Below are 23528 nucleotides of genomic sequence, written 5' to 3'. Positions count from 1 at the left end.
CCAGCACAGGGGAAGGAGACATTTTAATCTCTTAATTATTTTGTTGGAAACATAATGTGAGATATAAGAAGCCAGAGGAAAATGACAAAACTGCCCAGTTTTGCATCTCCTTGTAGGGGAAGGGCAATCTCCACTGAGTAGAGCAAAATAGATAAGGAGAGACTAATGAAAATAGGTCTTAAAACAACTTTTGAGATCTACCTATCCATATATTGGCTTAACGTGTTTTATATATATATTATTGGTAAGCTAGAGCATTCAATTTTTGAGAGGTGCAGAGAATACAATCGGCAGAAAGAAGGTGGTCTTTGACTTAGGTGCACCTGAGTTTCTTCTTGTGTCTGACACCCATGAGCTGTGAGACTTTGGGCAAGTAACTCCTTGTCCCTAAGTGTTCTTTTCTGCCAATTGGGATATAAAAATTATCCTGAGCCCTGGCATGAATGTTATAGATTTCCAAATGTCTAGCACATTATGTGTGCTGAGTAAATGTTGGTTGAAAATAATAAGAATAGTACTATTCTTGTACCTGTACTATTAATAAATAGTACTATTTATTAATAATGATAATGATAACTAAAAGCACTACCAGATTGTAGTGCTCAAGGATAGAGACTCTGGATCATCTTTGTATCTCCAGCACACCACAAAGCACTTGGCATGTAGGAGGCAAGCCCTAAACGTTCTTTGGATTAAACTGAGCTGGTTGGTTGAACACCTACATGTAAAGCATTGTTTTGAATCCTCTTGGGATTATATAAGTGAGTGAGATGCAGGGCAAAGTCCAGCGACAAGGATCCAAGTCATTTCTCAACCTCAGTGGTTTTCACCAGCAAATCAGAGAAAACAGCATTTTCCAAGGGCAGAGAGGGTTGGTGAGCTCCTCTAAGCCCTTCTCCTCTTTTTGCTTGCAGACAGAACCCTGGTTGTACTTAGGGCTCCAAGCCTCCTCTCTATGATTCAGGGGGGCACAGTCTTCATTCTTCAGGCCAGTGTTTCTGGGCATCTCACTCCCTTTGCCTGTGAGTGGCTTGAGGGTGGTCATGAGGCTCAGTCCTGGCCAAGGAGACGTGAGGAAATGTCACTAATGGAGGCCAGGAGAGTTTTATTTGCTTTAAAAAGGAGGAAGAAGAAGACACGTAGGTTAAACACACAAACACCCCTCTCTCACGAAAAACAAAAAACAAAAAAAAAAAAAACCCAAAAAACAACACCACCAAAAAACCTGTCTGCTATCCACGGGCTATTGCTGAGGCTGCCTGGGAAGCCTGCAAGGGAGACAGCCATTACAAGCCCTTGTGGAGAAACACCCACCTCCTAAGGGTGACAGAGCCGAATGCGGGAAAGAACCTGGGTCCCCGATGACATCATGGAGCCTCTGAATTAACCAGTGCTGGTTTTCTTGTTCCATAGACGGGTTTTCCTTATGATTTAGTGGCGAATGCCACCTAGATAATCCACTCCATCACGGCCTTGTTAATGTTGGGCCACCGCACTTCCCCTTCCGGGAAACAGGAAGTGTGCGTCCGCCACGAATACCGTGGGAGGGGTTCTTGCCTTGTGTGGGAATGCAGCAGGTCCTTTCAAACTCTGGAATTCTCTGCTCCTGTGCTTTTCAGAGAGGAGCTCTGCAAAGCCACTGCAAGGATTTCTTCAGGGAGAGGAGAGGTAGTGTGGGGAGCTAGCAAGACTTCCTCAGGGAGATTGAGAGGTAGTTTGGGGCACTAGAAAGAGTGCAGGACTTGGAGGCAGGCATCCTGAGTTGGGTGCTTGGTGATTCCATTTCCAGTCGTGCAGCTCTGGCTGAATCACATAACCTCAGTGTTCTTACCTGTAAAATGGGAATAAAGGTAGCCCCTACCTTAGGATAAGGATTAAATGAGGAAACGTCCATGTGCTTTTCAGTGTGAACTGCTATATATAGATAATTACTTTAAAGAAAAATACAAAGCAAAGAGCAAATGAAAAGCATTTGTTTGCCTTACTGGAAGCAGAGAAATGAAATATAAATACGTCTGTTGGGAAACAAACAATTTGGGGAAAGTGGTGGTCTTTTCCAGGCAAGATTTCATGCTCTTTCCCCTACCAGCTTTTCCAAATAACACAGATCTTCCCAAGTGCTTCTAAAGAACAGCACAGCTGAGAGCAGAGGGGAAAGAGGAGTCCCTTGGACAGTGGCCTGCAGCCCCACTGCCACCAGCTATTAATAGCCTATAAACCCTTGGAGTGGAGCCCTGGTCCCTCCCACTCTACCCCAGGACAGCAGAGGGGTCAGAGCACTGCCTGATATGGTCTCAGAATACTGGTGATCCCTGGAATTCTCCCTGTTAGGGAACTTTTCTCCTGCTGGGCTGGGCCTGGCTGGGTTTCCTCTCTCAAAGACCCCAGCCTGAACTGCTAGACAGGTTCACATTCAGCAAGCATTAATTGACCTCTTTCTGGGTCCCCAGGCCACACACTAGCTGCCTTGACACACATGATCTCATTGTACTCTCACAGCAATGAGTGAAGCTATTCTATGGAAAGAGAACCCAGCTCAGAGAGGCGTCATGACCTGTTCAGGGTCATTGAGAAAGGAAATTTGGTGCTAGAACCCAACTCACCTGTCTCCAAGCCAGTGATCTAACATTTGCATTACTGTGATGTCTAGGAGACTTCTGGGTCTTCAACAAGATGATCCAAATCCCCTGGTCATGCTGGCAAGATGGGTGAGGGGCCTGGGGTTAAAGTAAGCCACAGAGCAAGGGCAAAGCCAGCCTGGTACCTGGACTCTGTGGGGGGGAGAAGCTGACATGCCCTTTGGCATTTCTGGTGGCTAGGGAGCCATGTCTCAGGGAGCGTGGGACCCCTCTTTCCCTCTCTGCCTGGGCGCACCTGGTCCTATCCCTTCCCCACTTAGTCAACCTTTGAGACTGTCTCTGGTCCCTGAATGTGGGACAAAGAGTCCCTTAGCTTGACATTCGGGGTCCTTCATGACTCAGCTCCTGTTCTTTCAACATTTGCTCCTACTCTGTACTTTCTGTTCCCATTCACACCTATTTACAGGTGCTAGGATAGCATTTTGGGGGCAAGGACTGAGTCTTAAGCCTTTTTCGATCCCCAGATCCTGGCCCGGTATCTGGAGCAGCTGTGACACTCAGGAACTGAAGGAAAAGCTGTCCCTTGTCAACTGGGTCCAGAGAGCTGGAATAGAAGCAATGGGGCATGGGACATGGGGCAAGGAGGCCATAGACCCAGAAAGGTCTAGATTGCCCCTGCTGACTCCTGGGCTGAGTTCCAGAAGTCCTGGGTCCTGGGCCGTCTCCTTTAACATGTGCTGGGGCCTGGAACCTTGGTGCTGTTGAAGGCTTTGGGTCCAGGCTGCTTCCAGAAGGAGTCCTTTTCTAAGGAGTTGGACACAGATATTAGGCTTGAGTGTCAGTCTTCCTGGGTGTGGATGGCCATGCATCCTATGGAAGAACGATACCATGAACATTTCTTGAGTGCTGGAAAGAAGCCAGGAATTGTTCTGGCAGCTGGTGTCCTAAGAAGCACTCCCAGAGAGGAACCAACCTACCTCAGATGTCTTTTTTCCCAACAAAGAGTAGGAAGTGGGGACTGCTTCACTTAGCCTATCGTGAGAATAGTATCATCAAGCTTACAGATAGAGTCTACCTACTTGGCTCCCCTCACCACAAATACCCAGAGCTCTTCGAAGGGTAACAGAAAGGTTTGCTGAGAAGGACTGGTCCCACATTGTGCAATGAGAACTGCACCCAGTTAGTGCTTCTTTCTAGAACACCAGACTCAGGCAGGTTACACTCCTTTTAGCTCCTGTGATTACAGGAAGTAATCCAAGCCTTGAACCATACTCCTGATCACTGAGATGCCCCTTCTGTAGACGTGCAGTGGTTTGGTTTGCTATGGGCACAGTCTTGGGGGAATTAGTTACCATGGAGGTCACTTCTGTCTAATCCGTTTGCCCCACTGGTACCACCCCAAATCCCCAAGTGACTTTTCTCTCCGTGACCATGGCTCTTAGAGTTTGGGGGCCTGGATGTCTGTGTTCTCAGTTCCAATCAGCGTGTGCTCCCTCCTGCTCCAAGTTGGGCAAGAGTTAGCTCTTTGATGGGGTCTTTGATAGGAGGAGTCATTTCTTCACTGTGGCTTCTCTGCAGCAGCTGTCTTGGGGACAGCTGCAAGCAATGGCGAGCAATGGTTCGATCATGCCACATGCTTGGGTACGTACGCTCTTCCGCGTTCCATGTGCTCTTTCTTTCTTCTGCTTTTTTTTTTTTAATTGTATTTGTTTATTTAGAGAGAGAGAGCCAGAGTGGGGGAGGAGCAGAGAGTGAGAGGGAGAGAGAGAATCCCAAACAGGCTCCACACTGTCAGTTCAGAGCCCAACATAGGGCTCGAATTCATGAACCCCGAGATCATGACCTGAGCTAAAATCAAAGGTCGGACGCTTAACCGACCAAGCCACCCAGGAGCCCCCTCCTTCCCGCCACCCCCCATCCCCAGCAATGTGCTCTGTCTGACTCCTCCGGGAGACTATTACCACTTATTCTGCAGATGAGAGAAGAGAGAAGGAGATTCAGGGAGAAGCCACAACTAGTAGGAGAGTTGGAACTGAACCCAGAACTGCAGGCTCTGTCCAGGGCTGCTGCTTCGGTACCCACGTGCCTCATTCAACTAATGAGCTGGCACCTCACCCAGAGGAGGGCATGTGCTCAGGGCTTTACCCTCCATGCCTGTCCTAAGCACCAGGGTACCTGGAAGCCACTGGATGTCCTTTGAAGACACACGCGTTCACTGAGACATGATGAGCCAGCTGCCAGGGGGACCCAGGGCTTTGGCTGGTACGTGCTTTGGACCACGGACAGTCCTGTTCCACCCGAGGCTGAGTCATCTGTGGACAGTCACATGGGGTCACTCCGTGGTCTCATGTTACTTGTCTTCCAGCATTTCTGGGTTTCTTGGGGACCTTCCCAGACCTCCTTTGGGGGGACTGGTTTCATGGGCAACCTGCTTCCTGAGACATACTGAGCTTACTTGCTTTTTCACTTTTATTTCCACCATGTCTCGCTATGGCTGTGCTGTTTCCTCCCATGTCCTGTGTCCCTAAGAAAGGAAAGAGCCGCTATTTCATGAGAATGCATTGTATGCCAGGCATGGTGACATATCATCTCTTTGAATTCAATCCTTATAACAAGCCTGTGAGAGTGTATTCCCATTTGAACAGTTCAGGATAGTTAGAAGGATTTAGTACCTTTCCTTCTACGGCTAGTAAGTGGCAAAGTCAGAATTTGAACCCGGCCTTTTCACCACACCTATACTTTTGCGTATACCATCTCCTGAGGACATTGGTTCCAACCGTAGTGGCTACTTAAGCTCAAACTCAAGCTTGAACTCTGTTGTGGCTCCAGACTGGCTCTACTGAGCTTCCCCAGACTTTTCTCTTCTGCCGCACGTGCTCTGCTCAGAGATTCTCAGTACTACTGATTTTTTTTGCTGAGATTCCTAGGCTCTGAGAGCTGAAAGCACCTAGGCTCTGAGAGCTGAAGTCACCCAGTCCCCCTCCCCTGGAGCTTGAACCTCCTGCCGGATCCTCACAGCTTCCTTGGAGGTAAGTAGGATAGGTATCTTTTCCTGCTTTTTGGGGTAAGAACCTGTTTTCCCAGAGTGTGTGTTGGCTGTTTTCTGTCTGCCCCTGCGGGCCTGCTTTCAGACTTTGTCTCTCCTTCTCTGTGCCCTCAGGAAGCTGCTGGGCCCCCCCTGGCCTCTGGGCAGGAGACTGTAGGGCTGGAGGAGAAAGGAGGGTGTTCACGCTCCCCTGCTTCCTCCCTGCCTGGCCTCAGTTTGGCGGTAGTGAGTAGACTCCTTCACCAAAAGCCACAGCTCCTGTCCAGAGGCCCTTCCTTGTAGCTATAGATCTTGTTGGGTCCCCACAAGACGCCTCTGCCCCTGGCCCTGGCATGGTACCCATTGCCCAGTGCTGCTGGACTCCAGTGCGTCACCACCCTCAGCCCTGCCCCCAACTTTGAAAACCATTCCTTCATTAAATTCTCATGCACAGTCCCATTGTTCATCTTTCTCACTCATTGGAGTGGTCCATCCATTTCCTGCAGGGGCTCACCTGAGACAGAGGTGAAGTGACCCACCCAAGGTCTCTTGGCAACTGAGTGGCGGAGCTGGCTTTTGAACAGGAGTCACAGGACTCCTGGGCCAGTCCCGCCCCCTAGCCTGAACCCTTCTGTCCAAGACTGAGCACAGGTCTCCTGCACTCACTCCTGGGATACACCGTTGCCTACCCTGGGTCACTTTTTGGGGACTACTCTTGGCTCTTCTCAGGTCCACCCCACCTGCACCTTGTCTGAGCTTCAGAAGCCACAGTGCTACCTGCCTCTGACCACCCTTCGTGGTTGGGCTACTGATCCCCAGAGCTCTGCCATCATCCACAGTGGCAAAGTTCTGGGAGCTCTATCCCCTTGAGGAGGACCACAAGCCGTGGCCGTGCTTTGGAGCAGAGATACTGACATCCCTTACTCCTGACTCTGACAGAAGGGAGCCCGGGCTGGGCGCGATGTCAGAACCACAGGCGGGCAGGTTGGACTCATGAGCAGCAATAATTCTGCTGGGAAAATAAGAGTGCCAGGAAAGGAAACTGAGGCAGAACGCTGGTGTGTTGGGGGAATGGCGATAGGCCAGTGCTCAGACCCCCAGCCTTTTAAGCCTCAGCCACTAGGCGTGAGTAAAGTAATATCACTGGGGCACCGAGAGTCTCCTGGGGGCCCAGGGCCTGAGGAGGCTGAACTTGCGGGTAGCGGCCTCATTGCCTGAGGTGCACAGGACCCGGGGGTGTGCTTACACATGCGGGAGCAGAGCAGAAGCCTACAGGGCCTGGTAGGCCTATCCTCCTGGTTTCCTGCCCATTTCCCTTGTTCCCCTGTGCAGAGGTAATCCCTCTCTTCTCTCCCCTGGCTGGTAGACCATGAGGCTTTTCTATTCATATCTTCCTCATCCTGTGTCATCCTGGGAGGATCCTACCGCCTCCTCAACGAGCCACGTCCTGAGCCGCAACAATTCCAGCTTCATCTAGTATAGAGAGCATGGGTGTGACCTATTTCTGTCCCCTTTGGGGACATCCCTGGAGACCTGCTGGGCACTTGGCTTAAATCCCGACTCCACGCTCTGGCCCCCCTGGGCTGGAATGGCAGCTGGCAGGGCTGCCCTGAGGAATGAGCGGGAACTTGACCTGCAGGGGAGGGGCTCGGCACACGGGCCACATTTAGCCCAGGACCCGTGTAGGCCCCATGACTGTGTCATAAACCACCCAGAGACCCCGCGTGCCCACAGGAGCTAGAGGCCGTGTGGCTAGAAAGATCACGGGCTTGAGAGTGGCACAGACCCGGGCTGGGATTTTCCTCCGTCACCACTGAGCTGCGCAACCTCCAGCAACTCAGTTACGACATCTGTGAAACGCGGAGCCGCTAACCCCTCCCTCACAGATGCGGAGAAACGCTTGCATACAGAGTGGGTAGCGAGCATGTTAGCAACCCCACAGAAGTGGAGGGCCGTGAGGTCAAAGGCCCCTGGGGCCGACTTAGCCACCAGCCAGCTCTGTGGGTGGCCCTGGGCTGGCGGTCCACCGGCGAGCTGGCAGGGCTGGATGCGGTGATTTTCCCGTGCCGTGAGCATCTAGACCCCGTGAATCTTCCTTCCATGTTCCCGCTGCAGCAGGCCGCGGTCCTGGGCTGCGGTCTTGGAGATGCCGGGTGGGCGGTGGGAGACAGACGTGACGGCCGGAGCGCCTGTGAGGGAATGAGCTCTACCTTCCGGGAGCACAGATCGCAGGACCAACAGCCATGAGGGTCAACACCTGGGAGGTGGCAGCAGTTTTGCTGGAGGGAGGAGAGAAGCCAGCCTGCCGGGGCCGGCCAGAGGGACTCCACCGTCTCACCGGAGCACCGCCGAGATGAGAGATGCCCCGGATGGAAGCTAAGTACTGGTTCTTGTGTCCCGGGTTGGGGGGAGGGGCTGAGACTCGGACCGGCAGCTTCCTTGGCAGTGGGAACGACTGTGGGGGGTGGGGAGCAGGGGGGAATGAGTGCGGGTCCTGAGGGGCATCGGAGTGGGTGCCACAGCACCTGCAGCAACAGCCCTCCCTTCTCCCGGACGTGTCTAGAGGAGAGGCTCGGTCTGCTGGCTTCGTGGACCCCGGGCTGGCCTGGCCTGGCCTGGCCTTCCCCAGCAGAGGAGAATCGGTGTCTGTCCCTGAACACTCGCTCTCAGCTGCCAGAAATTCTAAAGGCAAAAGCTGAGGAATTCGAAGCATTTATGACTTAGCAGGATTGTTCCCAAACTGCAGGCGTCTCTAAAGAAGCTTTCTGGATTTCATTGTGGTTGCTTCTCAGCTCTTAGATCCTGGCCAAGGACTCCCTGGGTCTCACTTTTCAGGGCTGCCCTTTGGCTGCAGGGTCATGGCCTCCATGAGGTTGGCTGCCTAACACATGGGTATTTGCAAACCTTGCTGCCTTCCTGAAGGGAAAAAGCATAGAAACTGGAGTCGGATGGTTCTAGCCCTTTCTAGAGGGTCATCTTGGTCACATCTCAGGTTTTTTGCTCATTTTTCACATGGCTTGCCACCCCTGAGAACCTAGGGTAGTGGCTTGTCTAGAGGAGAAAAATCTATCTGAGCAGAATAACACGCGTGCTTTTTCCTAGTAACTGTTTCTCTTGAGTTTGAACGGTAGCTACTCTCTTCTTACAGATGCTGCCTCTGGTCTTTAACCCCAGTTGCAGCTAATTGGCCCAGGGGTGGGCGTCTGACCCACACAGAGCCAGTGATTAGCATTCAGGCACGGATTTGGAGCCCTGCATTGGTGTCCTAAGCTATAAATTCTGTCCACAATGGCAAATAGCTTTCCTTTCTATACTCCCACTTCCCTCCCACTCCACTGCAGACATCACTGGCGGGGGAGAGTGCGGGATTGATTAGTAATGTCTGCCCCAGGTGTGTGAGGAGCAGAGTAAGCATGCTGCTGTTTGCCAGCCCTGGTCCTAGCAGTAAGAATTCATATTTAACGTGGAACACTCAGCTTTACCCAATGTCCACAGCAACACTACCGTTCAGTCCTCCTGACCAGCACTGGGTGATGCAATGGGCCTGTTCAGACTGGGATGGTTACTAACGTAGTTGGAGCACAGCTTCAAGCCCGAAGAGGGTGAGGTGGGAAGGAGACACTTGAGTCAGGCAAGCAGAACCGAGCCTCATCCTTAACATGTGACAAGCCCCCCCCCCCCCGCCCCCATATCTCACTACAAAGAACAAGGCTCAGAGAGGTAAAGTGACTTGCCCAATAGCACACAGCTAGAGAGCGCCAGGCCTTGATCCTGGGTGCTGTGCTCTAACTAGAAGTTCCCAGGGGTTCTGGCTGTACCTATTTATTTTTTAATGTTTATTTATTGAGAGAAAAAAACGCAAATGGGGCAGGGGCGGAGAGAGAGAGGAGAACAGAGGATCTGAAGCAGGCTCTGTGCTGAGAGCAGAGATCCCAATGTGGGGCTCGAACTCCCGAACCATGAGATCATGACCTGAGCCGAAGTCAGACTCCAGGCACCCCTGGCTGTACCTAAACTATGTGCTTGTGCACTCCTGTTTGGGTCTCTCCTGGGTCCGTGTAACTTGACTCCCTGACACTTTGGGATAATGTAAAAGAAGATGTCTGCTAGATGGCCTGCTTGCTTTTCCCTGGAGTTCCATTTTGAAATACTTCACGGAGTTATTGTCAATGTTCATCGGTGCGTTATTATAAATATGCATCAAAACAGCGTTCATGCAGAGGCCTGTGTGAGTAATCCTGGTTGTGAGTGGAAGAAGCAGCAACTTTCAGTGGAATCCGTTCACACACGAGCACAGGCGATGCCAACAGAATTATGTGCTCTCTGCAGGGTGGCCAGGCTGGGCCTGGACTGTGGGCCAGGATGGCCGTCACCACGTTTCTTTAGTTCACTGCCACTGGGCCCGTAGACATTCCCTGAAGCAGATGCCAGAGCCATCCCCTGGCTGCAGGGTGGGGGCGGGTAGGGAAGGAAGATTGGAAAGGGTGGCGGGAGGGATCGCAGGCTGCCCTGGAAAGGCGTGGTTATTAAAGACCCAGCGTCTAGTTGGAGGACCTGGGCACTTTGATGGTGGCGCCCTCCTCCTGGCTCTTTTGATCAGCTCCCAGGCCTGAGCTCCTGCCTCAACCCCTGCCCTGTGGATCCCCCCCATGGGGCTCCAAGGCTTTCTGCTCAGCCCCCTCTGTGAATAATGCCACTCCCTCTGATCTCAAGCCTCGCTTCCTGCCCAGGCTCAGCCCCACCTGCTGGAGTCCTCCTGCCTGAACTGTTTTCCAGCCTGTGTGAGCCTCACCTGTGAGACCTCAGCAGTTCTGGCTGCTTCTCTGGGCACAGCAGTGCTCAGCCTCCCTAGCCCTCAGGCTCTTTTCCTCCCTCCAGACTCAGCCTGTCTCCTGCTTTCTGCCCAGACTGGGACAGTCCCCCTAACTCCCTACTCCAGGGCAAAAGCAGGCCACTTCTTTGCTGGAGAAAAAGCAAGGCTCCCTCAGCCATTAACACCTGCGCCCCTTCCCAGAGCACCCCAAATAACCAAGTGCTTGGCAAGAAAAGACAACAGAACGGACCTTCAAAAGAACACCTTTGGAGTTTTGTTCCATCTTTCTTGATTCAACTTCAGAGTTTCCTCTTAAGGAAAGCTTCACCATTCCCCCTCTGCCAACCAACTAACTAGATAAATACATAAAATAAAGTCAAGAGGAAACACAGTATTTGAGATGTTAAAAGGAACACAGTTGGAGTTGAACCCCATCGATAACTGCTCTTGACCCGTTTCTAGCCTGTGTGGCCCCGAGAAACTGGGATTATAGGAACATGGAGACAGCAGGGAATTGTGGGGAGAATGAAGATTTCAGAGTCAGAGCTGGTTTTGAGTCCTGGCTAGTGAGCCTTTTAGAACCTCTGTTTTCTCCTCTGTAAAATAGGGATAAAAATAGCACCTACATGAGAGTAGCTGCTGAGTTCTCTGCAAAAGCCAATGATGTGCCTAACACATGGTTGGAGGCCACAAGGATTTGTCTACAGTCTCTCCTTGACTTCTGGGGCTCATCTCTGAATCAAAGCCTCTTGACCAGGAAGGGGCTTGGAGCTGAGCTTTCCTGAGTGGGAGCATCTGTCCCCGGGCAACACCCTCAGCTTTGGCAAAATGTGGGTTCTGCCTGGCACAACCAGACGGGGTCTGATCCCAGAGACGAGGGGATTAGCAGGATCCCAGCAGGGACTGCAGTTGGAGGGGGTCAAGCAGAGCAGAAACGTGGGTTCCGTGTGGGGTCTAAACCGGGGGCCAGGGGAAAGGAGCAGGGCTTGGAAAGTCACTAGACTGTACACACACGGGGATGAGGGCATGCCTGTTTTGTTCTCTGTGGTATTGTGTACCTAGCACAGTGTCCGGCACTGTCTTTCTTGAACAAATGAAGAATAAATGAATGACAACCTTATCAGTTGGAGCCTGGTTGCTTCAGGAATTCCTTTTCAAAACAAGGCAAAGGAGACCAGCTGCTGGCAGGAAGCAGAGCGCCTCTGGCAAGCCGACGGGTCTGTCTGGATGCAAAGCGTTAGTGATTGGTCAGGCAGCGTGGAACCGGATTCTAGCAGGTTCTATGGGCAGGCAAAGAAATTCTGGTCTCCGGACGATGGAAACCATGGAGGGTACTGAGGAAGATCTAGTGAATTCAAGACGTTAGAACTTGAACTCTAGAGCCAGACTGCCCAGAGCCCAGTGCTGTCACCCACGAGGCATATGACCTGTATCAAGTATCGAACCTCTGTGCCTTTACTTTTTCCTTTATAAAACAAGGATGGTAATGGTATGTCACAGGCTTGTTGAGAGGATTCAATGAGATTATTTGTAGGAAGTCCACACTAAGTGCTCGGTAAGCACCGCTGTTGGGACTATTTGAGAGGAGTGGGAGATTATCGGAGCTGTGTTTCAAGATAGTGAAGCAGGGAACAGGTGCGGGATGGATTATCCCAAAGCGAATCTAGTTAAGAGGTCATTGCAATATCCAGGCATGAGAGGATAGGGCCTAAATTAGGGGAATGATTGAGGCCTGAAGCGGAGAGCAGTGCAAAACAGGTGGTTCATGAAGAAGCAATCAACAGAACTGATTGGCTGTGGTGGAGGGGAAGGTCAGAGGAGGGGGGAGGAGAAAACTCAGGACTCCTTTGTGCCTCTGAGAGCGAGGGTGCCTGGGTAGGAGATGGCACCCCCCAGGAGGGACGACGGACGTCTAAAGAAGGAGCAGGTATGGAGGATAAAAATTCAGCGTGGTCATGCTAAGTTGCACTTGGGGTAGCCCAGTCATGGGGAGATGTGAAGCTGGAAATGCCCAACGAGCTGGGTGAGATACTGGGGCTGGGGGGAGAGCAGGCCATCACAGAAGCTGGGCAGAGACCTAAGAAGTGTGGAGGATGCACCTAGGTGGCGTTCACATCTGGGGAGAGGCAAAGAGCGGCAAAGAGCCCACCTGGGTGCAAACGGCAGCAGCCAGCGAGTGGGAGAGAAGCAGAAAAGCGTGGCGTCTGTGAAACCTTGGGGGCTGAGCTCCTGGTAGGAGGTGATGGATAGTGAGGTCAGATGCTGCAGAGCCAGGAAAAGAGGGGTCGGGGCCAGCCCCGTGGATAAAGAGCTGACGACGCAGGGAGCAATTTCAGCCGCTGGAAAACTAGTGGTGGCTTCTGGGGGTTCATGAGAGGAAGGAGAAAGGGAGGAAGTGGAACCAGGAGGAAGCGTCATAGGAAAAATGTGAACCAGGGCACAGGGTGAGGGAGAACTGGCTTAAGTGCAAGTTGTTTTTCATCTCAGAAATCTGCATGGTCCGGAGTGAAAGCCAGGATGCTGGAGGAGAAGGGAGCTGGTCCTGGAGGAGGCAGGCGGCAGGAGGGGCAGCCTGGGAACTGGGGCGGGAGGAAGAGAGACGCGGTGGGATATTGAAATGCTACGGGAAAACCACGAAGCCAACAGCTTTGAGTTGTTGGTAAAGGAAGAGGTGAAGGCATGGTGTGGGGAGAAAGCAGGTGGAGGGGCATGAGGAGAAGATAGGGAGCAGGTGTTTGGGGGAGAGGAAGGGAATCCACGAGAGATGGCAGAGGACGCACAGAAGCCAGGGAGCATCTGAACGCAACTGAGGCGTCAGCTGGTACGTGTCCAATCTGTGATTTTCTGCAGCAGTTCCGTGCTGGGAAACAAGAATAAAAATGTCCACTAGTGGGACATGATTTGGAGAGGCAAGGAAACTTTGAGTGCAAGGACAGAGTCAAAATGACTAGCGGTGGGGTCCAGACTGGATTTTGGAGTCCTGGCTCACTATCTGCGGTCTGTGGAATAAAGACAGTGATTTCTCAGCCACAAGTAAGATTTGAGACAAATGACCGTAAATCTCCGTTTGGCCTTAGGGTAGGTTGTGTGTTTTCTTGTAGCAGCAAACCTGTATGGAACGTGAAATCACCGATCCTAGGGGCAAAAGCCCCTAATGATTATATGGCAGCTGGGGCTGGGTTGTTTTCTGGGAGAATCTACGTAGGGCGCCTCAAACGTATCTGGTCCTATCTCATCGTGTCACTGAATTCTTTCAAGTGAGCTGTGTCTGTCACCTACCTCCACTGGATTGGAAGAATCCGTTTGGGAAGGGACTCTGTACTTTCTGATCTCATTTTGTGCATAGCGAGGGGCTGAACTCAGAACAGGAAGTCCATGAATATTCCCTGACTCGACTGCATCCTGGTCATGCACAGTCCGGGGCCTGGCCCCGGGGAGCTGATAGGATTCTTGTTGTCCTGTGGTGTTTTGGTGTCCCACTCATCAATGCTTGGGCATACTTATATAGGGGTTGGAATCCTCCTGAACAGGAGAGAAGCCGAGTATCTTATTAACAAAGAGCACCGAAGGTATGCGGGTCAGGAAGCCATTTCATCCGGATGAGTGAATTTCATGAATGAAAGCGATTTGGCAGGTCCCCTGATTAGGGTGGTTGCTGGTGGGCTTGGTCTTTCACAGTCAGTGACAGACCTGGTCATGGGTCTGGACATGCAATTCTGATGTGAGAGAGTGGGTCATTATGGGAATTAGCCCAGAGAACCAAAGACACGGAAAGACTCAGAACACCGTCGAGGTGAGGGCACCATGGCCTCGGTAACCTGGCTTAGCGCATGCTCACTGGTTACCATGTTACGGTCCATTATTGTTTTTCATTTTTGTTTATTTTTTTGAGAGAGAGCATGAGTGAGCACGAGTGGGGTAGGCGTAGAGAGAGAATCCCAACCGGGCTCCGTGCTGTCAGTGCGGAGTCTGACGCGGGGCTCGAACTCACCACTGTGAGACGATGACCTGAGTTGAAATCAAGAGTCGGACGCTTAACGGGCTGAGCCACCCGGGCGCCCCTTACTTTCCATTCTTTTAAGCCAAGTGCCCCCAGTTCTGTGAGTTTGTATTCTCCAATATCGTGACGAATGAGGAGAGATGGGGTAACCTCTGAAGCTTGAGTGGAAGAAGGCTTCCAGGAGCAGCTTTTCAGAAACATCGTCATTTGCCAAAGGGCAGGCATGGTGTTTCTGTGGGCAAGCGGTGAGGCCATTGTCAGGGTTTCCAGGAAGACATGTACGAACCTGAGAGTCACGGAGTCCCAACCCTGTCTCCCATACCAAGCAAATGTGTAACAGATTAAATATTTATCTATTGTCCTGTCCACCTCAATAAGACATGGCACTCTTTAAAACGGCTGCCTTAATGACGTCTGTGTGTGTTGGAATGCGGCCCTGGGCTAACAAATCGCATCTGAAGATGTGGAAACATGAAAATCGATAACAAGAAATGAAAAGGCTGTTTCGCTGATAAAGCATCGTTTATCTTAATCTGTGGGGCTTCTCAGAATTTCCTAAGTGCCCTTTGAAATGCCAGCGTCAAAGCTGGGGACCACGTGTATGTGGAAGGCCCAGGGGAGTCATCGAGGCAGAAGTGCCGATGGCTCAGGCCACAGGAGCCTGCTGGGGAGAAGCGTCATTCTGGGGCAGTCCCCCACTGGACTGGTTTCCAACCAGATTGCTCCCCAGCGGGGGTTTCCAGGGATATTTCTGGGATTTCAAAACTCTCAGTGAAAATAATATACCATCGGAATGGGAGATATTTCACAAGATGCTAACTGTGAAGCAGAAGTGACCCGCTTTGGGTAGGCTTGATACAATGTGGTGGGCATTGTAACAGTCACTTGTACTGACTAATATGAATTGGGAAAATAAAATTATTATTCCACCTCCAGGAAGCCTATACCTTACCTGACTCTAGGCTGGAGGACCGCATTCCTGCCTCCCCCACACCCCCGACCCCGCTGAATCCACACTGGGACCCAACGGCACAAGTCCTCTGTGGTGAGGAGGTTGGAAACACTGGGCCTCAGGGACTGGCTTTCTGGCTCTAGCCCTTTCCTTTGCTTCACGCACACACCCTCCTCTGGTCTTCAGGCTCCCTTACCTCTTCTCAGGGGACGAAAATACAGGAAGGTTGGAGGTGGCTTAGGACCTCCTGCCCTCCCAGCAGCCCCAGGGAGGCGGAGGATGAGGCTTTCCTAAGTACACCTCGGCTTCCAGATTGGGGGTGGGCAGAGGCTCGTCTCCTCTCCTGATCTCCTTTGCTCTCTGGCTGTCACCATGGTTTGTAGATGGAAGGCCAGCCTCAGACGCCATTATTGCTGACTGCTTTCTGCAGAGTTTTCTCGCACGGTGGCCAGAAGGCTTGTGAATACACACTGCCTCCCACTTTTCTCATAAAATCCACAGGCCTCTGACACCTCTGAGCTGATACCCCTTCTCCCTACCTCACTCCTTGCACTCCAGCCAGCCTGGCTTTCTGCAGCTCCCTCCAGGGAGCCGAGTCTTCTCCTGGCTTGGGGTCCTCACCTATGCTGTTCCCTTGAAGGACAAGCTCCTCACGTGAGATGTCACTTGAAAACATCACTTTGCCAGAGGCCTCTCTTGACCTCAAAACCCAAGCGAGGCCTCTTTCACAGGTTTTTGTATTTGTCCTCAGCAGTCACCATAGCTTGTAGGCACCACTGATTTATGATTTTTGTGTCTATGTGTGTCCCCAAGTGAGCTCCACAAATGAGCCTCCTTTGTCATGGGACCCGGCACGCCTAAGACATCGTAGACACTCAGTACATGCTTGTTGACTATCTGGCCAGCTGGTTAAATGAATGAATGAGCTCCACAGAGCGCTCATCCTGCAGATTTTCAGGGGGTAAGTCCGTCCCGTGGTCAGATGCAATCTGGACGTGCCCTCATCTGTCTCCCTGCAGAGGGTCATAATATGCCTCCGTGTAGGAGACTCTGCAGTGAGCTCCAGTGAGGAAACAAAAGTCAGGGCTCCTGGGTGGCTCAGGCGGTTAAGCATCCAATTCTTGGTTTCAGCTCAGGTCATGATCTCGCGGTTCGTGGGTTCGAGCCCCGCATGGGGCTCAGCACTGACAGTGTGGAGCCTGCTTGGGATTCTCTTTCTTCCTCTCTCTCTCTGCCCCTCCCCCACTCACTCTCTCTCTCAAAAATAAATACAACTTAAAAAAATTACAAAAGGAAAAGAAAACAAAAGGGAAAAAATAAAACCAAAGCTGTAGGAAGTGAGTTTAATTTTCTTTAGCTTCACATTTCCCAAATGTATTTGAATGTGACATTTTTTTCCATCTAACATTGAATTACATCCCACAAATGTACTTTAAGACGTGCTTCACTGGTGGCTTCCTACTTGGGAAGCCTGAAACTCAAGATCGTCAGGCTGGGTGTGGGGGCCGCTTATCTTGTGCTGAGCACCCTCCTGGATGCCTGTGCATGTATTCACGTGGGCAGTCACCACCCTAATAAAGCAGGGAGCCTGAGCAAATTCTGGAGCTAGCCTGGGTTTATATTTTTCAGGGGAAAGAGGGAAAAACAGTCGACGTTTGGTATTTGCAGATAGAACATGGTGTTTGCAGATACAATCTTTGTAGTTATGACAGTGAGCAACTTGTACACGCTGACTTCTCTTTTGCTGAGACCTGAATCCGTAAGTGTTGGGAAGCTGGTGTGTGGACACAGGTCCTTCAGTGGCTGAGTGAGTCTACCTCCTATGTAGCATTTGCATCTCAATGCAGTTCTCCTGTTCTTAGTATTTTCGTGAATTTTCCAACAGACCTGAGTGAATTTTATGGAGGGGCGATTGCATGCAATATTAGCATGAGTGAAGGTTTCAGGACATATCCCTCTTGCATAGTTAGGATGTTTAATGTAGGTAGGCTTCCTGAGGTGCAGCTGCATTAGATGCATTGGGTCTCAAATTATTTTTGATCAGCCCCTGCTTAGGGCAAAACTGCTTGACCTACCAACTCCATCTAGTCTCATTTTCCAGCGGAAAAATAAATTGGTGATAATTGGGGGGGAAGTGGATCTTGTACACATTGGCTTTAGCACTGGAGTATGGACAAGTCATATTTGAACCACAATGTATACACGTCTGAGAATCTGGTCATTGGAAAATTACAGTTCCAGAATACTGTTGATGCAAATAAGCTTCAGTATACTAGGGAGGGTTACCCACAACCAAATAAACTGATAATGGTAAAACCAAGCTGACAGTAATTCATGATTAGAAAGTACTGAATGTAGCCATTGCAAATCGCAACCAACTCTAGGCAACACTGGCGATGTGCCGATAAAGGGTCTTCTCCCAGATTTTGGGAACGTCAGCTCTGTGCCTGCACATGGGAAATGGGAATTTGGTGACGGAACGGAGCAGCGCGTGCCTTTAAAAAATTTCAGTTCAGGACGCATGAGAACGTCTCTGGTAACATACCCCTTACCCATAACCCACTAGATCTCAGCTTCAACTTTTGAAATCATCACCTCAGCAGCGTCTCCTCCTTCGAGGAAGGCTTTCCTTGCCTGGCTCAAGCAGACCAGAGATGTTTATTTGGATTTATAAAGTGTTTACAATCTCACTTAAAGAAGTTTTAACATCCAGTGTAAATCTCCAAGATGTAATGTTAAGTGAAAAAAGCGTGACAGTATGCATACTGTGCTATTTATGTAAAGACATGATGTTATATATGTGTTGATGCATTCTGTGGCTGGAATAGCTCTGGAAATGAATATGCAAAAACAGATCAAAATAGTTGCCAATAGTATCTGCTGCTGGGGGAGGGGAGAGAGGCAGACTGAGTTTTTTTTTTTTTTTTTTTTTTTTTTACTACTCATTCATGCTCTTTGAGTTTTGTACCATTTGTAAGTAAACTATTCAAAATATCAGTTTAAATTTGGAAGAGAAAAGGCCAAAAAAAAAAAAAAAAAAAGAGGCAGTAAGCCTACAGAGAGTTGATTCTTGGTTTCTTCTTTTTAAAGAGGTGAGGGTTAAGTTTGGTTTATTTATTGTTCTGATCCCTTTCTCCACCTTCAAAAACATGGTCGCGTATTCAGCAAGAGATTCTAGAATCTAAAGGAAAGCCTCCAGAGGAGGTGAGATGTCGGACCCAGGCCCTAGGTCTGGGCAAAGATGAGGCAAAGACCTCCATCTTGAGACATAGTATTCTGACAAATTAGCCCCGTTATTGAAAACCTGCCCAGTGTTCTCATGCATTTCCATACCATGTATATGCAGAATACAAAAGGAGGGCTCTTAATGAGGCCACTTGTACCTTGTACATTTGCAGCATGAATATAAAGAAAAAAGGACAACAGAGGAGACAAAATTCGTATAGCAAAGCATGTTTAAGTGAACACATTCCTCTCATTTCATCCCGCTTCTGGACTGCTCAAGGAGACAAAGCAATGGTTTATCTTGATTTGCTGTCAGGAATTTACATGAGCACACACAGAAATATTATACTATTTAGTGTTTCCTAATGAAAAAGGTAGTATTTCATTAATCACATAAAAAGAGTTGTATTCTTTTACATAATTGGCACGAGAGAGTACATTGTCTTTATATCTTAAAAGCTCATTATGCCGAGTAACAATGATTTCTTAGAGCAAAATGTCCACGGAAATATTGTGGTGTATCTAAATTTTATGGGTTCTGAGTTACTGCAGATAGAGAGCAGGAAATGCGTCGAAGCTGGAAGGAAATGTTTGGGACAATATGGGAGGCCCAACTTGTTGGGGGTGGGGTGGGGCTGTGGGCTGTAGATAGAGATCGAAATTAATTCCTCAAACTAGAGGTGGGCTTTGGGCGGTGAGCCGAAAGTAGTGCCAAAGCAGGCACAGACTTCAGGCGGGTCTACAGGCTGGTGTCCATCTGGCATGTTTAGGAAAATTCTATAATGAAGATATAATATGAGAACGAGTTACTATTTACCCCAAGGCCTTGGTCAATGGAAGGGTACAAGTGTTAAGTACCACAAGCCCCAACCCTCTTCTGGGGGTGTCCCCCTCCCCATGTCAAGTGTGCAAATGCTTCCTCATGCTTCTTGTCCTTCTGGTCACCCCCATTTTGGCCCCTTTTCTATTCTCGCAGAACCCAGCGGCCTGGGACTACCAGACCTACATTTCAGACTTGGGTTCACAGAGAGGGGATACGAGTAACCGCAAGCCCGCGAGTAAACCCACGCAAGGAAACTGCTCGGCTTGGGTCTAAATGACTTACATTTTTCCTCGCTTGAATTAGCCAGTAATTGCATGTGGGCAGACTTCGCCAGGAATGGTCTAAATGATCAATTAGAAGGCAAAAAGGAGTTCCTTTCTTTAAAGTTCAAGGGTCCCTGTTGAAGGGCCCTGCTTCCCAAGCCACGCTCACGTGGGCCTGCGCCCAGCTCTCTGTGCTGCCTGAGGCTACCGTACATTTGCCTAACGATAATGAATTGAGTACTTATTTTGCAGGAAAATATAGGGCACTTCCATTACATGCAATCAAGCAAAAAGGCTGCAGAATGTGCCACTCCATTAATTTTAAACAGAATTCTTCCCAAATATCACCCTGAAACCAGAGTATGGGGTTATTACAAATCTGAAGGAATTAAGAGTAATTTTCATTTGTACAAAGTAGTGGAGGGACAGGACTCCTGCCACACACACACACTATTAATTGACTTAAATTGGATTCGCCAATTTCAGTGTGAATCACTAAGCCGCGACGCAGCTCGCCTGGTGGGGGGATGGGTGGGCTCCCGCCATCTTTGAGGGTGCAGGTGCCCAAACCGTCCCCCACAACTATAGACTAATGGGATGGGCTAGTTATTAACAAGCATGTTCAAAGAAGAAAAACACATGCCAGCCTCTGGCAAGTCACGTAACCTCTCTGAGCCTCAGTTGCCTCATCTGAGCATTATAATCTTCCAAGGGGATTATAATACCTGCTTCAGTGGGGATCCTTGAGTGTTAAGGAGTTTGAGGATGTCAGAGCACTTAGCGTGGTGCCCGGCACCTAGTTTACAACCATTAAATGGTAACGATTATCTTCGTTTTCATCTTCTAAGGGGAGTCTCTTGTGCCTAAACTGGTTCCCGAATCGCACTGAGGAACTCTGGAGCTGGCACCAGACGGGAGGAGTGGCTGGGTCAGTCCCCACTGCCTGGGAGGTGTGAGTCAGCCCACCCGGTTACTGATCATTTCCTTCCTAACTTCAGCTCCACTCTCCCCGGGCGGTGGCTGGACTGGCGGGAGAGCACAGAGCTGGACACGGGAACAAGCAGGTTAAGGTGGCCGGGGAACGGGCCAGGGTGCCCCTCACTCCACGTTCCGGTACTTGGTGAAGAGGTTGTACAACACTCTCAGTGTGGATTTCAGGTCACAGTTGACAATGTCTGCGTAGAAAACAAAACACACGCTGCTTCAGTGGGGCCGCCTAGCCCAAAGCAGACGGCCTTCCTGGTCTCCTTCCTTCCACTGCCCGCCTCGTGTGCCCAGCATGGTCCCGGGGTGGGTGTCCCCCCTCACCCACAGGACATCGTTCTGTGTTCCTGAAGAGCGTTTGGTACTGCTGGGAGAGAAGAAGCATCCCCCACAAGGCCACCAGAGGCAGGTGGGTGGTGAAGGACGGGCAGTGTGCGCAGCAAAAATTTGGAGCGAGGGGCAGAGGTGCCGAGCATGGGGGTCTCCCCTGACCCCAGGGCATGCAGGCTTTGCTCTAGAAGCCACATCTCTGCACGAGGGGCCCCTGCCCCGTCCCCTGAGTCTCCCTGGTCTGTGGGGCTCCTCTGCCTTCAGCCTCGGCCACAGAGCCGGCCAGGAGCGGTGGGGAGGAGTGGAGGGCCTGGGGCTATAGTTGGGGGACCAGGAGGCGAGTCAGGACTGAGCTGCCTCTCCTTAGGCAGGGAGGGCCCCCCCGAGGGCACAGACGCCCACCTGGTGAGAATATGCAGTAGACCAGGGTCATCAGGGGACAGACTGCTTCAGGTGGAGGACAGGGCAAGGCAGCTGGCTTTGCGGCTGGGAGTTTGTATTTTCAGGAGAGTTCTGCCACGGGTTCCCCAGCTTCTGTACAACCATTTCCTCCCCCCATCCCTTTCTTCTCTGGTTGCCCCTTGAGCCCTCTGCTGCCGCCTCTGTCCTACAAGGCCCCCTCTCTGCTCTGGTCCCCCTGCACACACTCCCTTGGAGTGCTGTCCTTTGAAGAACGGGAGTAGAGAAAACAAACAAGAGAAGGAGTTCTTCCTCCTATTTAGGAGTGCGTATTTAGGTAAATAAATCAGGAAAAACAAAAGAAAAAAGAAAAGGAAAGCAAAAGGCAAAAGCCCATGTCAGGAGAGTGGTTACATTTAGGGAAAAGGCTGAGGACACCGTAGCTGGAAGGAAACTGGGAGCTGGGTGGTGGTCACGTGGGTGGCTTGCTGGCTGAGATTTCGCCGACCTGTATGTTTATGTTGCATGTACCTTTCTGTATATGTGCTGTTTTTCACCACGAGAATGATTTTTAGAAACCGAACTATGCAGAGGGTCAGATGAGGTAAATGATGTAAGAGAAAGTATAAACGCTCTGGGATTCAAAGCGGGGAGAGCTCCTGCTGAACCCCTGGGAAAGGAGGGATAGGGGAAGATATCCGAGCTCTAACCACGCCCGGGTCAGTAGGGACAGGGATCCTTCCAGATCGGGGAGAGAAGGAGGCCAGTGGCTCCAAAAGGCTGGGTTGTGGCTCCCAGGTCTTAGCCTTGGGACCCTTGCAGCTGTGGCTGCCGCAGCAAGGCCCCCTCAGGCCCCAGCGTCCAGGCTCTGCAAAGATCAACGCTGACTGGGCTACAAGCCGAGTCCAGGGCCGGGACACCTCCTTAGGGCTGCCCCAATTTCCTCATAGGCCTTATCCCAGCTGTGACCAATCCTGCTCCACCCTAGCTGGGCTCGGATCCCGCTCCAAGTTTTCTTGCTGATAGACCAGGGTCTCCCAGGAACCACTCGAGAGGCCTGGAGCTCAGCTTCCTTTTCTGCTCCCATTTCGGTTCAGGCACATATAGAGTCTCCCTAGATCTAGGGCCCTGGCCAGCGGCTCTGCCCTGCTACCTTGCCCTGCCCCTGCCAAGGTACCCTCTGCCAGGAGTCCTATGCCCTGTGGGCTAATTCCTGCTTGTCCCTGACTGCTTGCTGTTGAGTAGTTCTTAAGTTCCACTCAAGTCAATCATTAAGAAGTTAGTCAAGGGAGGAATTGTTGGAAAGCAGAGAGGGACAGAGGTGAGCTCAGCAAGGGACTGAGCATGAAAGGAAGGTAGGGTAGTACCGGGACGAGTGCAACAGGCTCCTGACTGGACTCCTCAAAGCCTCTTGCCTCTCTAATCCATGCCACCCACTGTAGATAGACTATTCAGTCTCTGGGTATGGTTGTACAGGATGTACACTGCACAACTCCAGGGTGCATTGTTCACATTTCTGCGGTATCATTACCATAGGCCATGGCATAAATGGTGCCCCTCGAAATTGTGTAGCTCATAACTTGTATGGCCATATAATTATTTCACTTAAGATAAGGTCCAAAATCTTAAATCATGACTTTGCAAGGCATGATGTGAACCGGCCCACCTTTCCAGTCTCACTTCATGCCACACTCCCTGCTCATTCACTATGCACAGGTCACACAGACTTCCTTTCACTCCCCCCCACCTCCCCCGCCCCCCCATGGCTGTGCTTCTCCATCACCTTGGCCTCTGTACATGCTGTTGCAACATCTAGATTACCCTTCCCAAATAGCCGACGCCTGAACTTTCTGCAGATCGCAGCTCAAAGCACTGCTTCCTCAGGAAAGCCTTCCTGACAACGGGCCTTGGTGAGGGTGCCCTGCTTTACGGTCTCGGAGCCCCCATGCTTTCCATAGCACTCCCTCCAGTTCTAAATTGGTGACTTGGTGCTCATTTGATGAAATCTGCCTCTGTCCTGGACTGTGTGTGACTTGATCACAGCCAGCCAGCCTTATTTTGTATCCGCGGCTTAATCTCGTACCCGGCATGTGTAGACCTTACAAGATATGAGTAGATAGATAAATGAATGATTG

General features: G+C 50.7%; 1 protein-coding gene across 7 annotated transcripts in view; it reads right to left on the bottom strand.

Annotated features, from left to right (window-relative positions):
• Positions 1-23528, bottom strand: part of PARVA (parvin alpha) — a 192286-nt gene that overhangs the window by 240 nt on the left and 168518 nt on the right. The window contains exons 13-14 of one of the 7 annotated variants that reach the window (XR_006714074.1): positions 1315-3449; positions 723-1112 (exon numbers count right to left, since the gene is read on the bottom strand). Coding sequence is in view for 1 of the 7 variants with exons in the window: in XM_045484548.1 (XP_045340504.1) it covers positions 20779-20855 (77 nt within the window). In the remaining 6 variants the exon portion in view is untranslated. Of the gene's footprint in view, positions 1-722; positions 3450-18806; positions 20856-23528 lie in introns of those variants that run through there. The other 6 variants (XR_006714075.1, XR_006714073.1, XR_006714076.1 and 3 more) reach the window with 6 other exon arrangements.

This window comes from Leopardus geoffroyi, chromosome D1 (assembly GCF_018350155.1).
Source record: "Leopardus geoffroyi isolate Oge1 chromosome D1, O.geoffroyi_Oge1_pat1.0, whole genome shotgun sequence".
Lineage (NCBI taxonomy): Eukaryota > Metazoa > Chordata > Mammalia > Carnivora > Felidae > Leopardus > Leopardus geoffroyi.
This window is presented reverse-complemented; position numbering and strand designations above follow the sequence as displayed.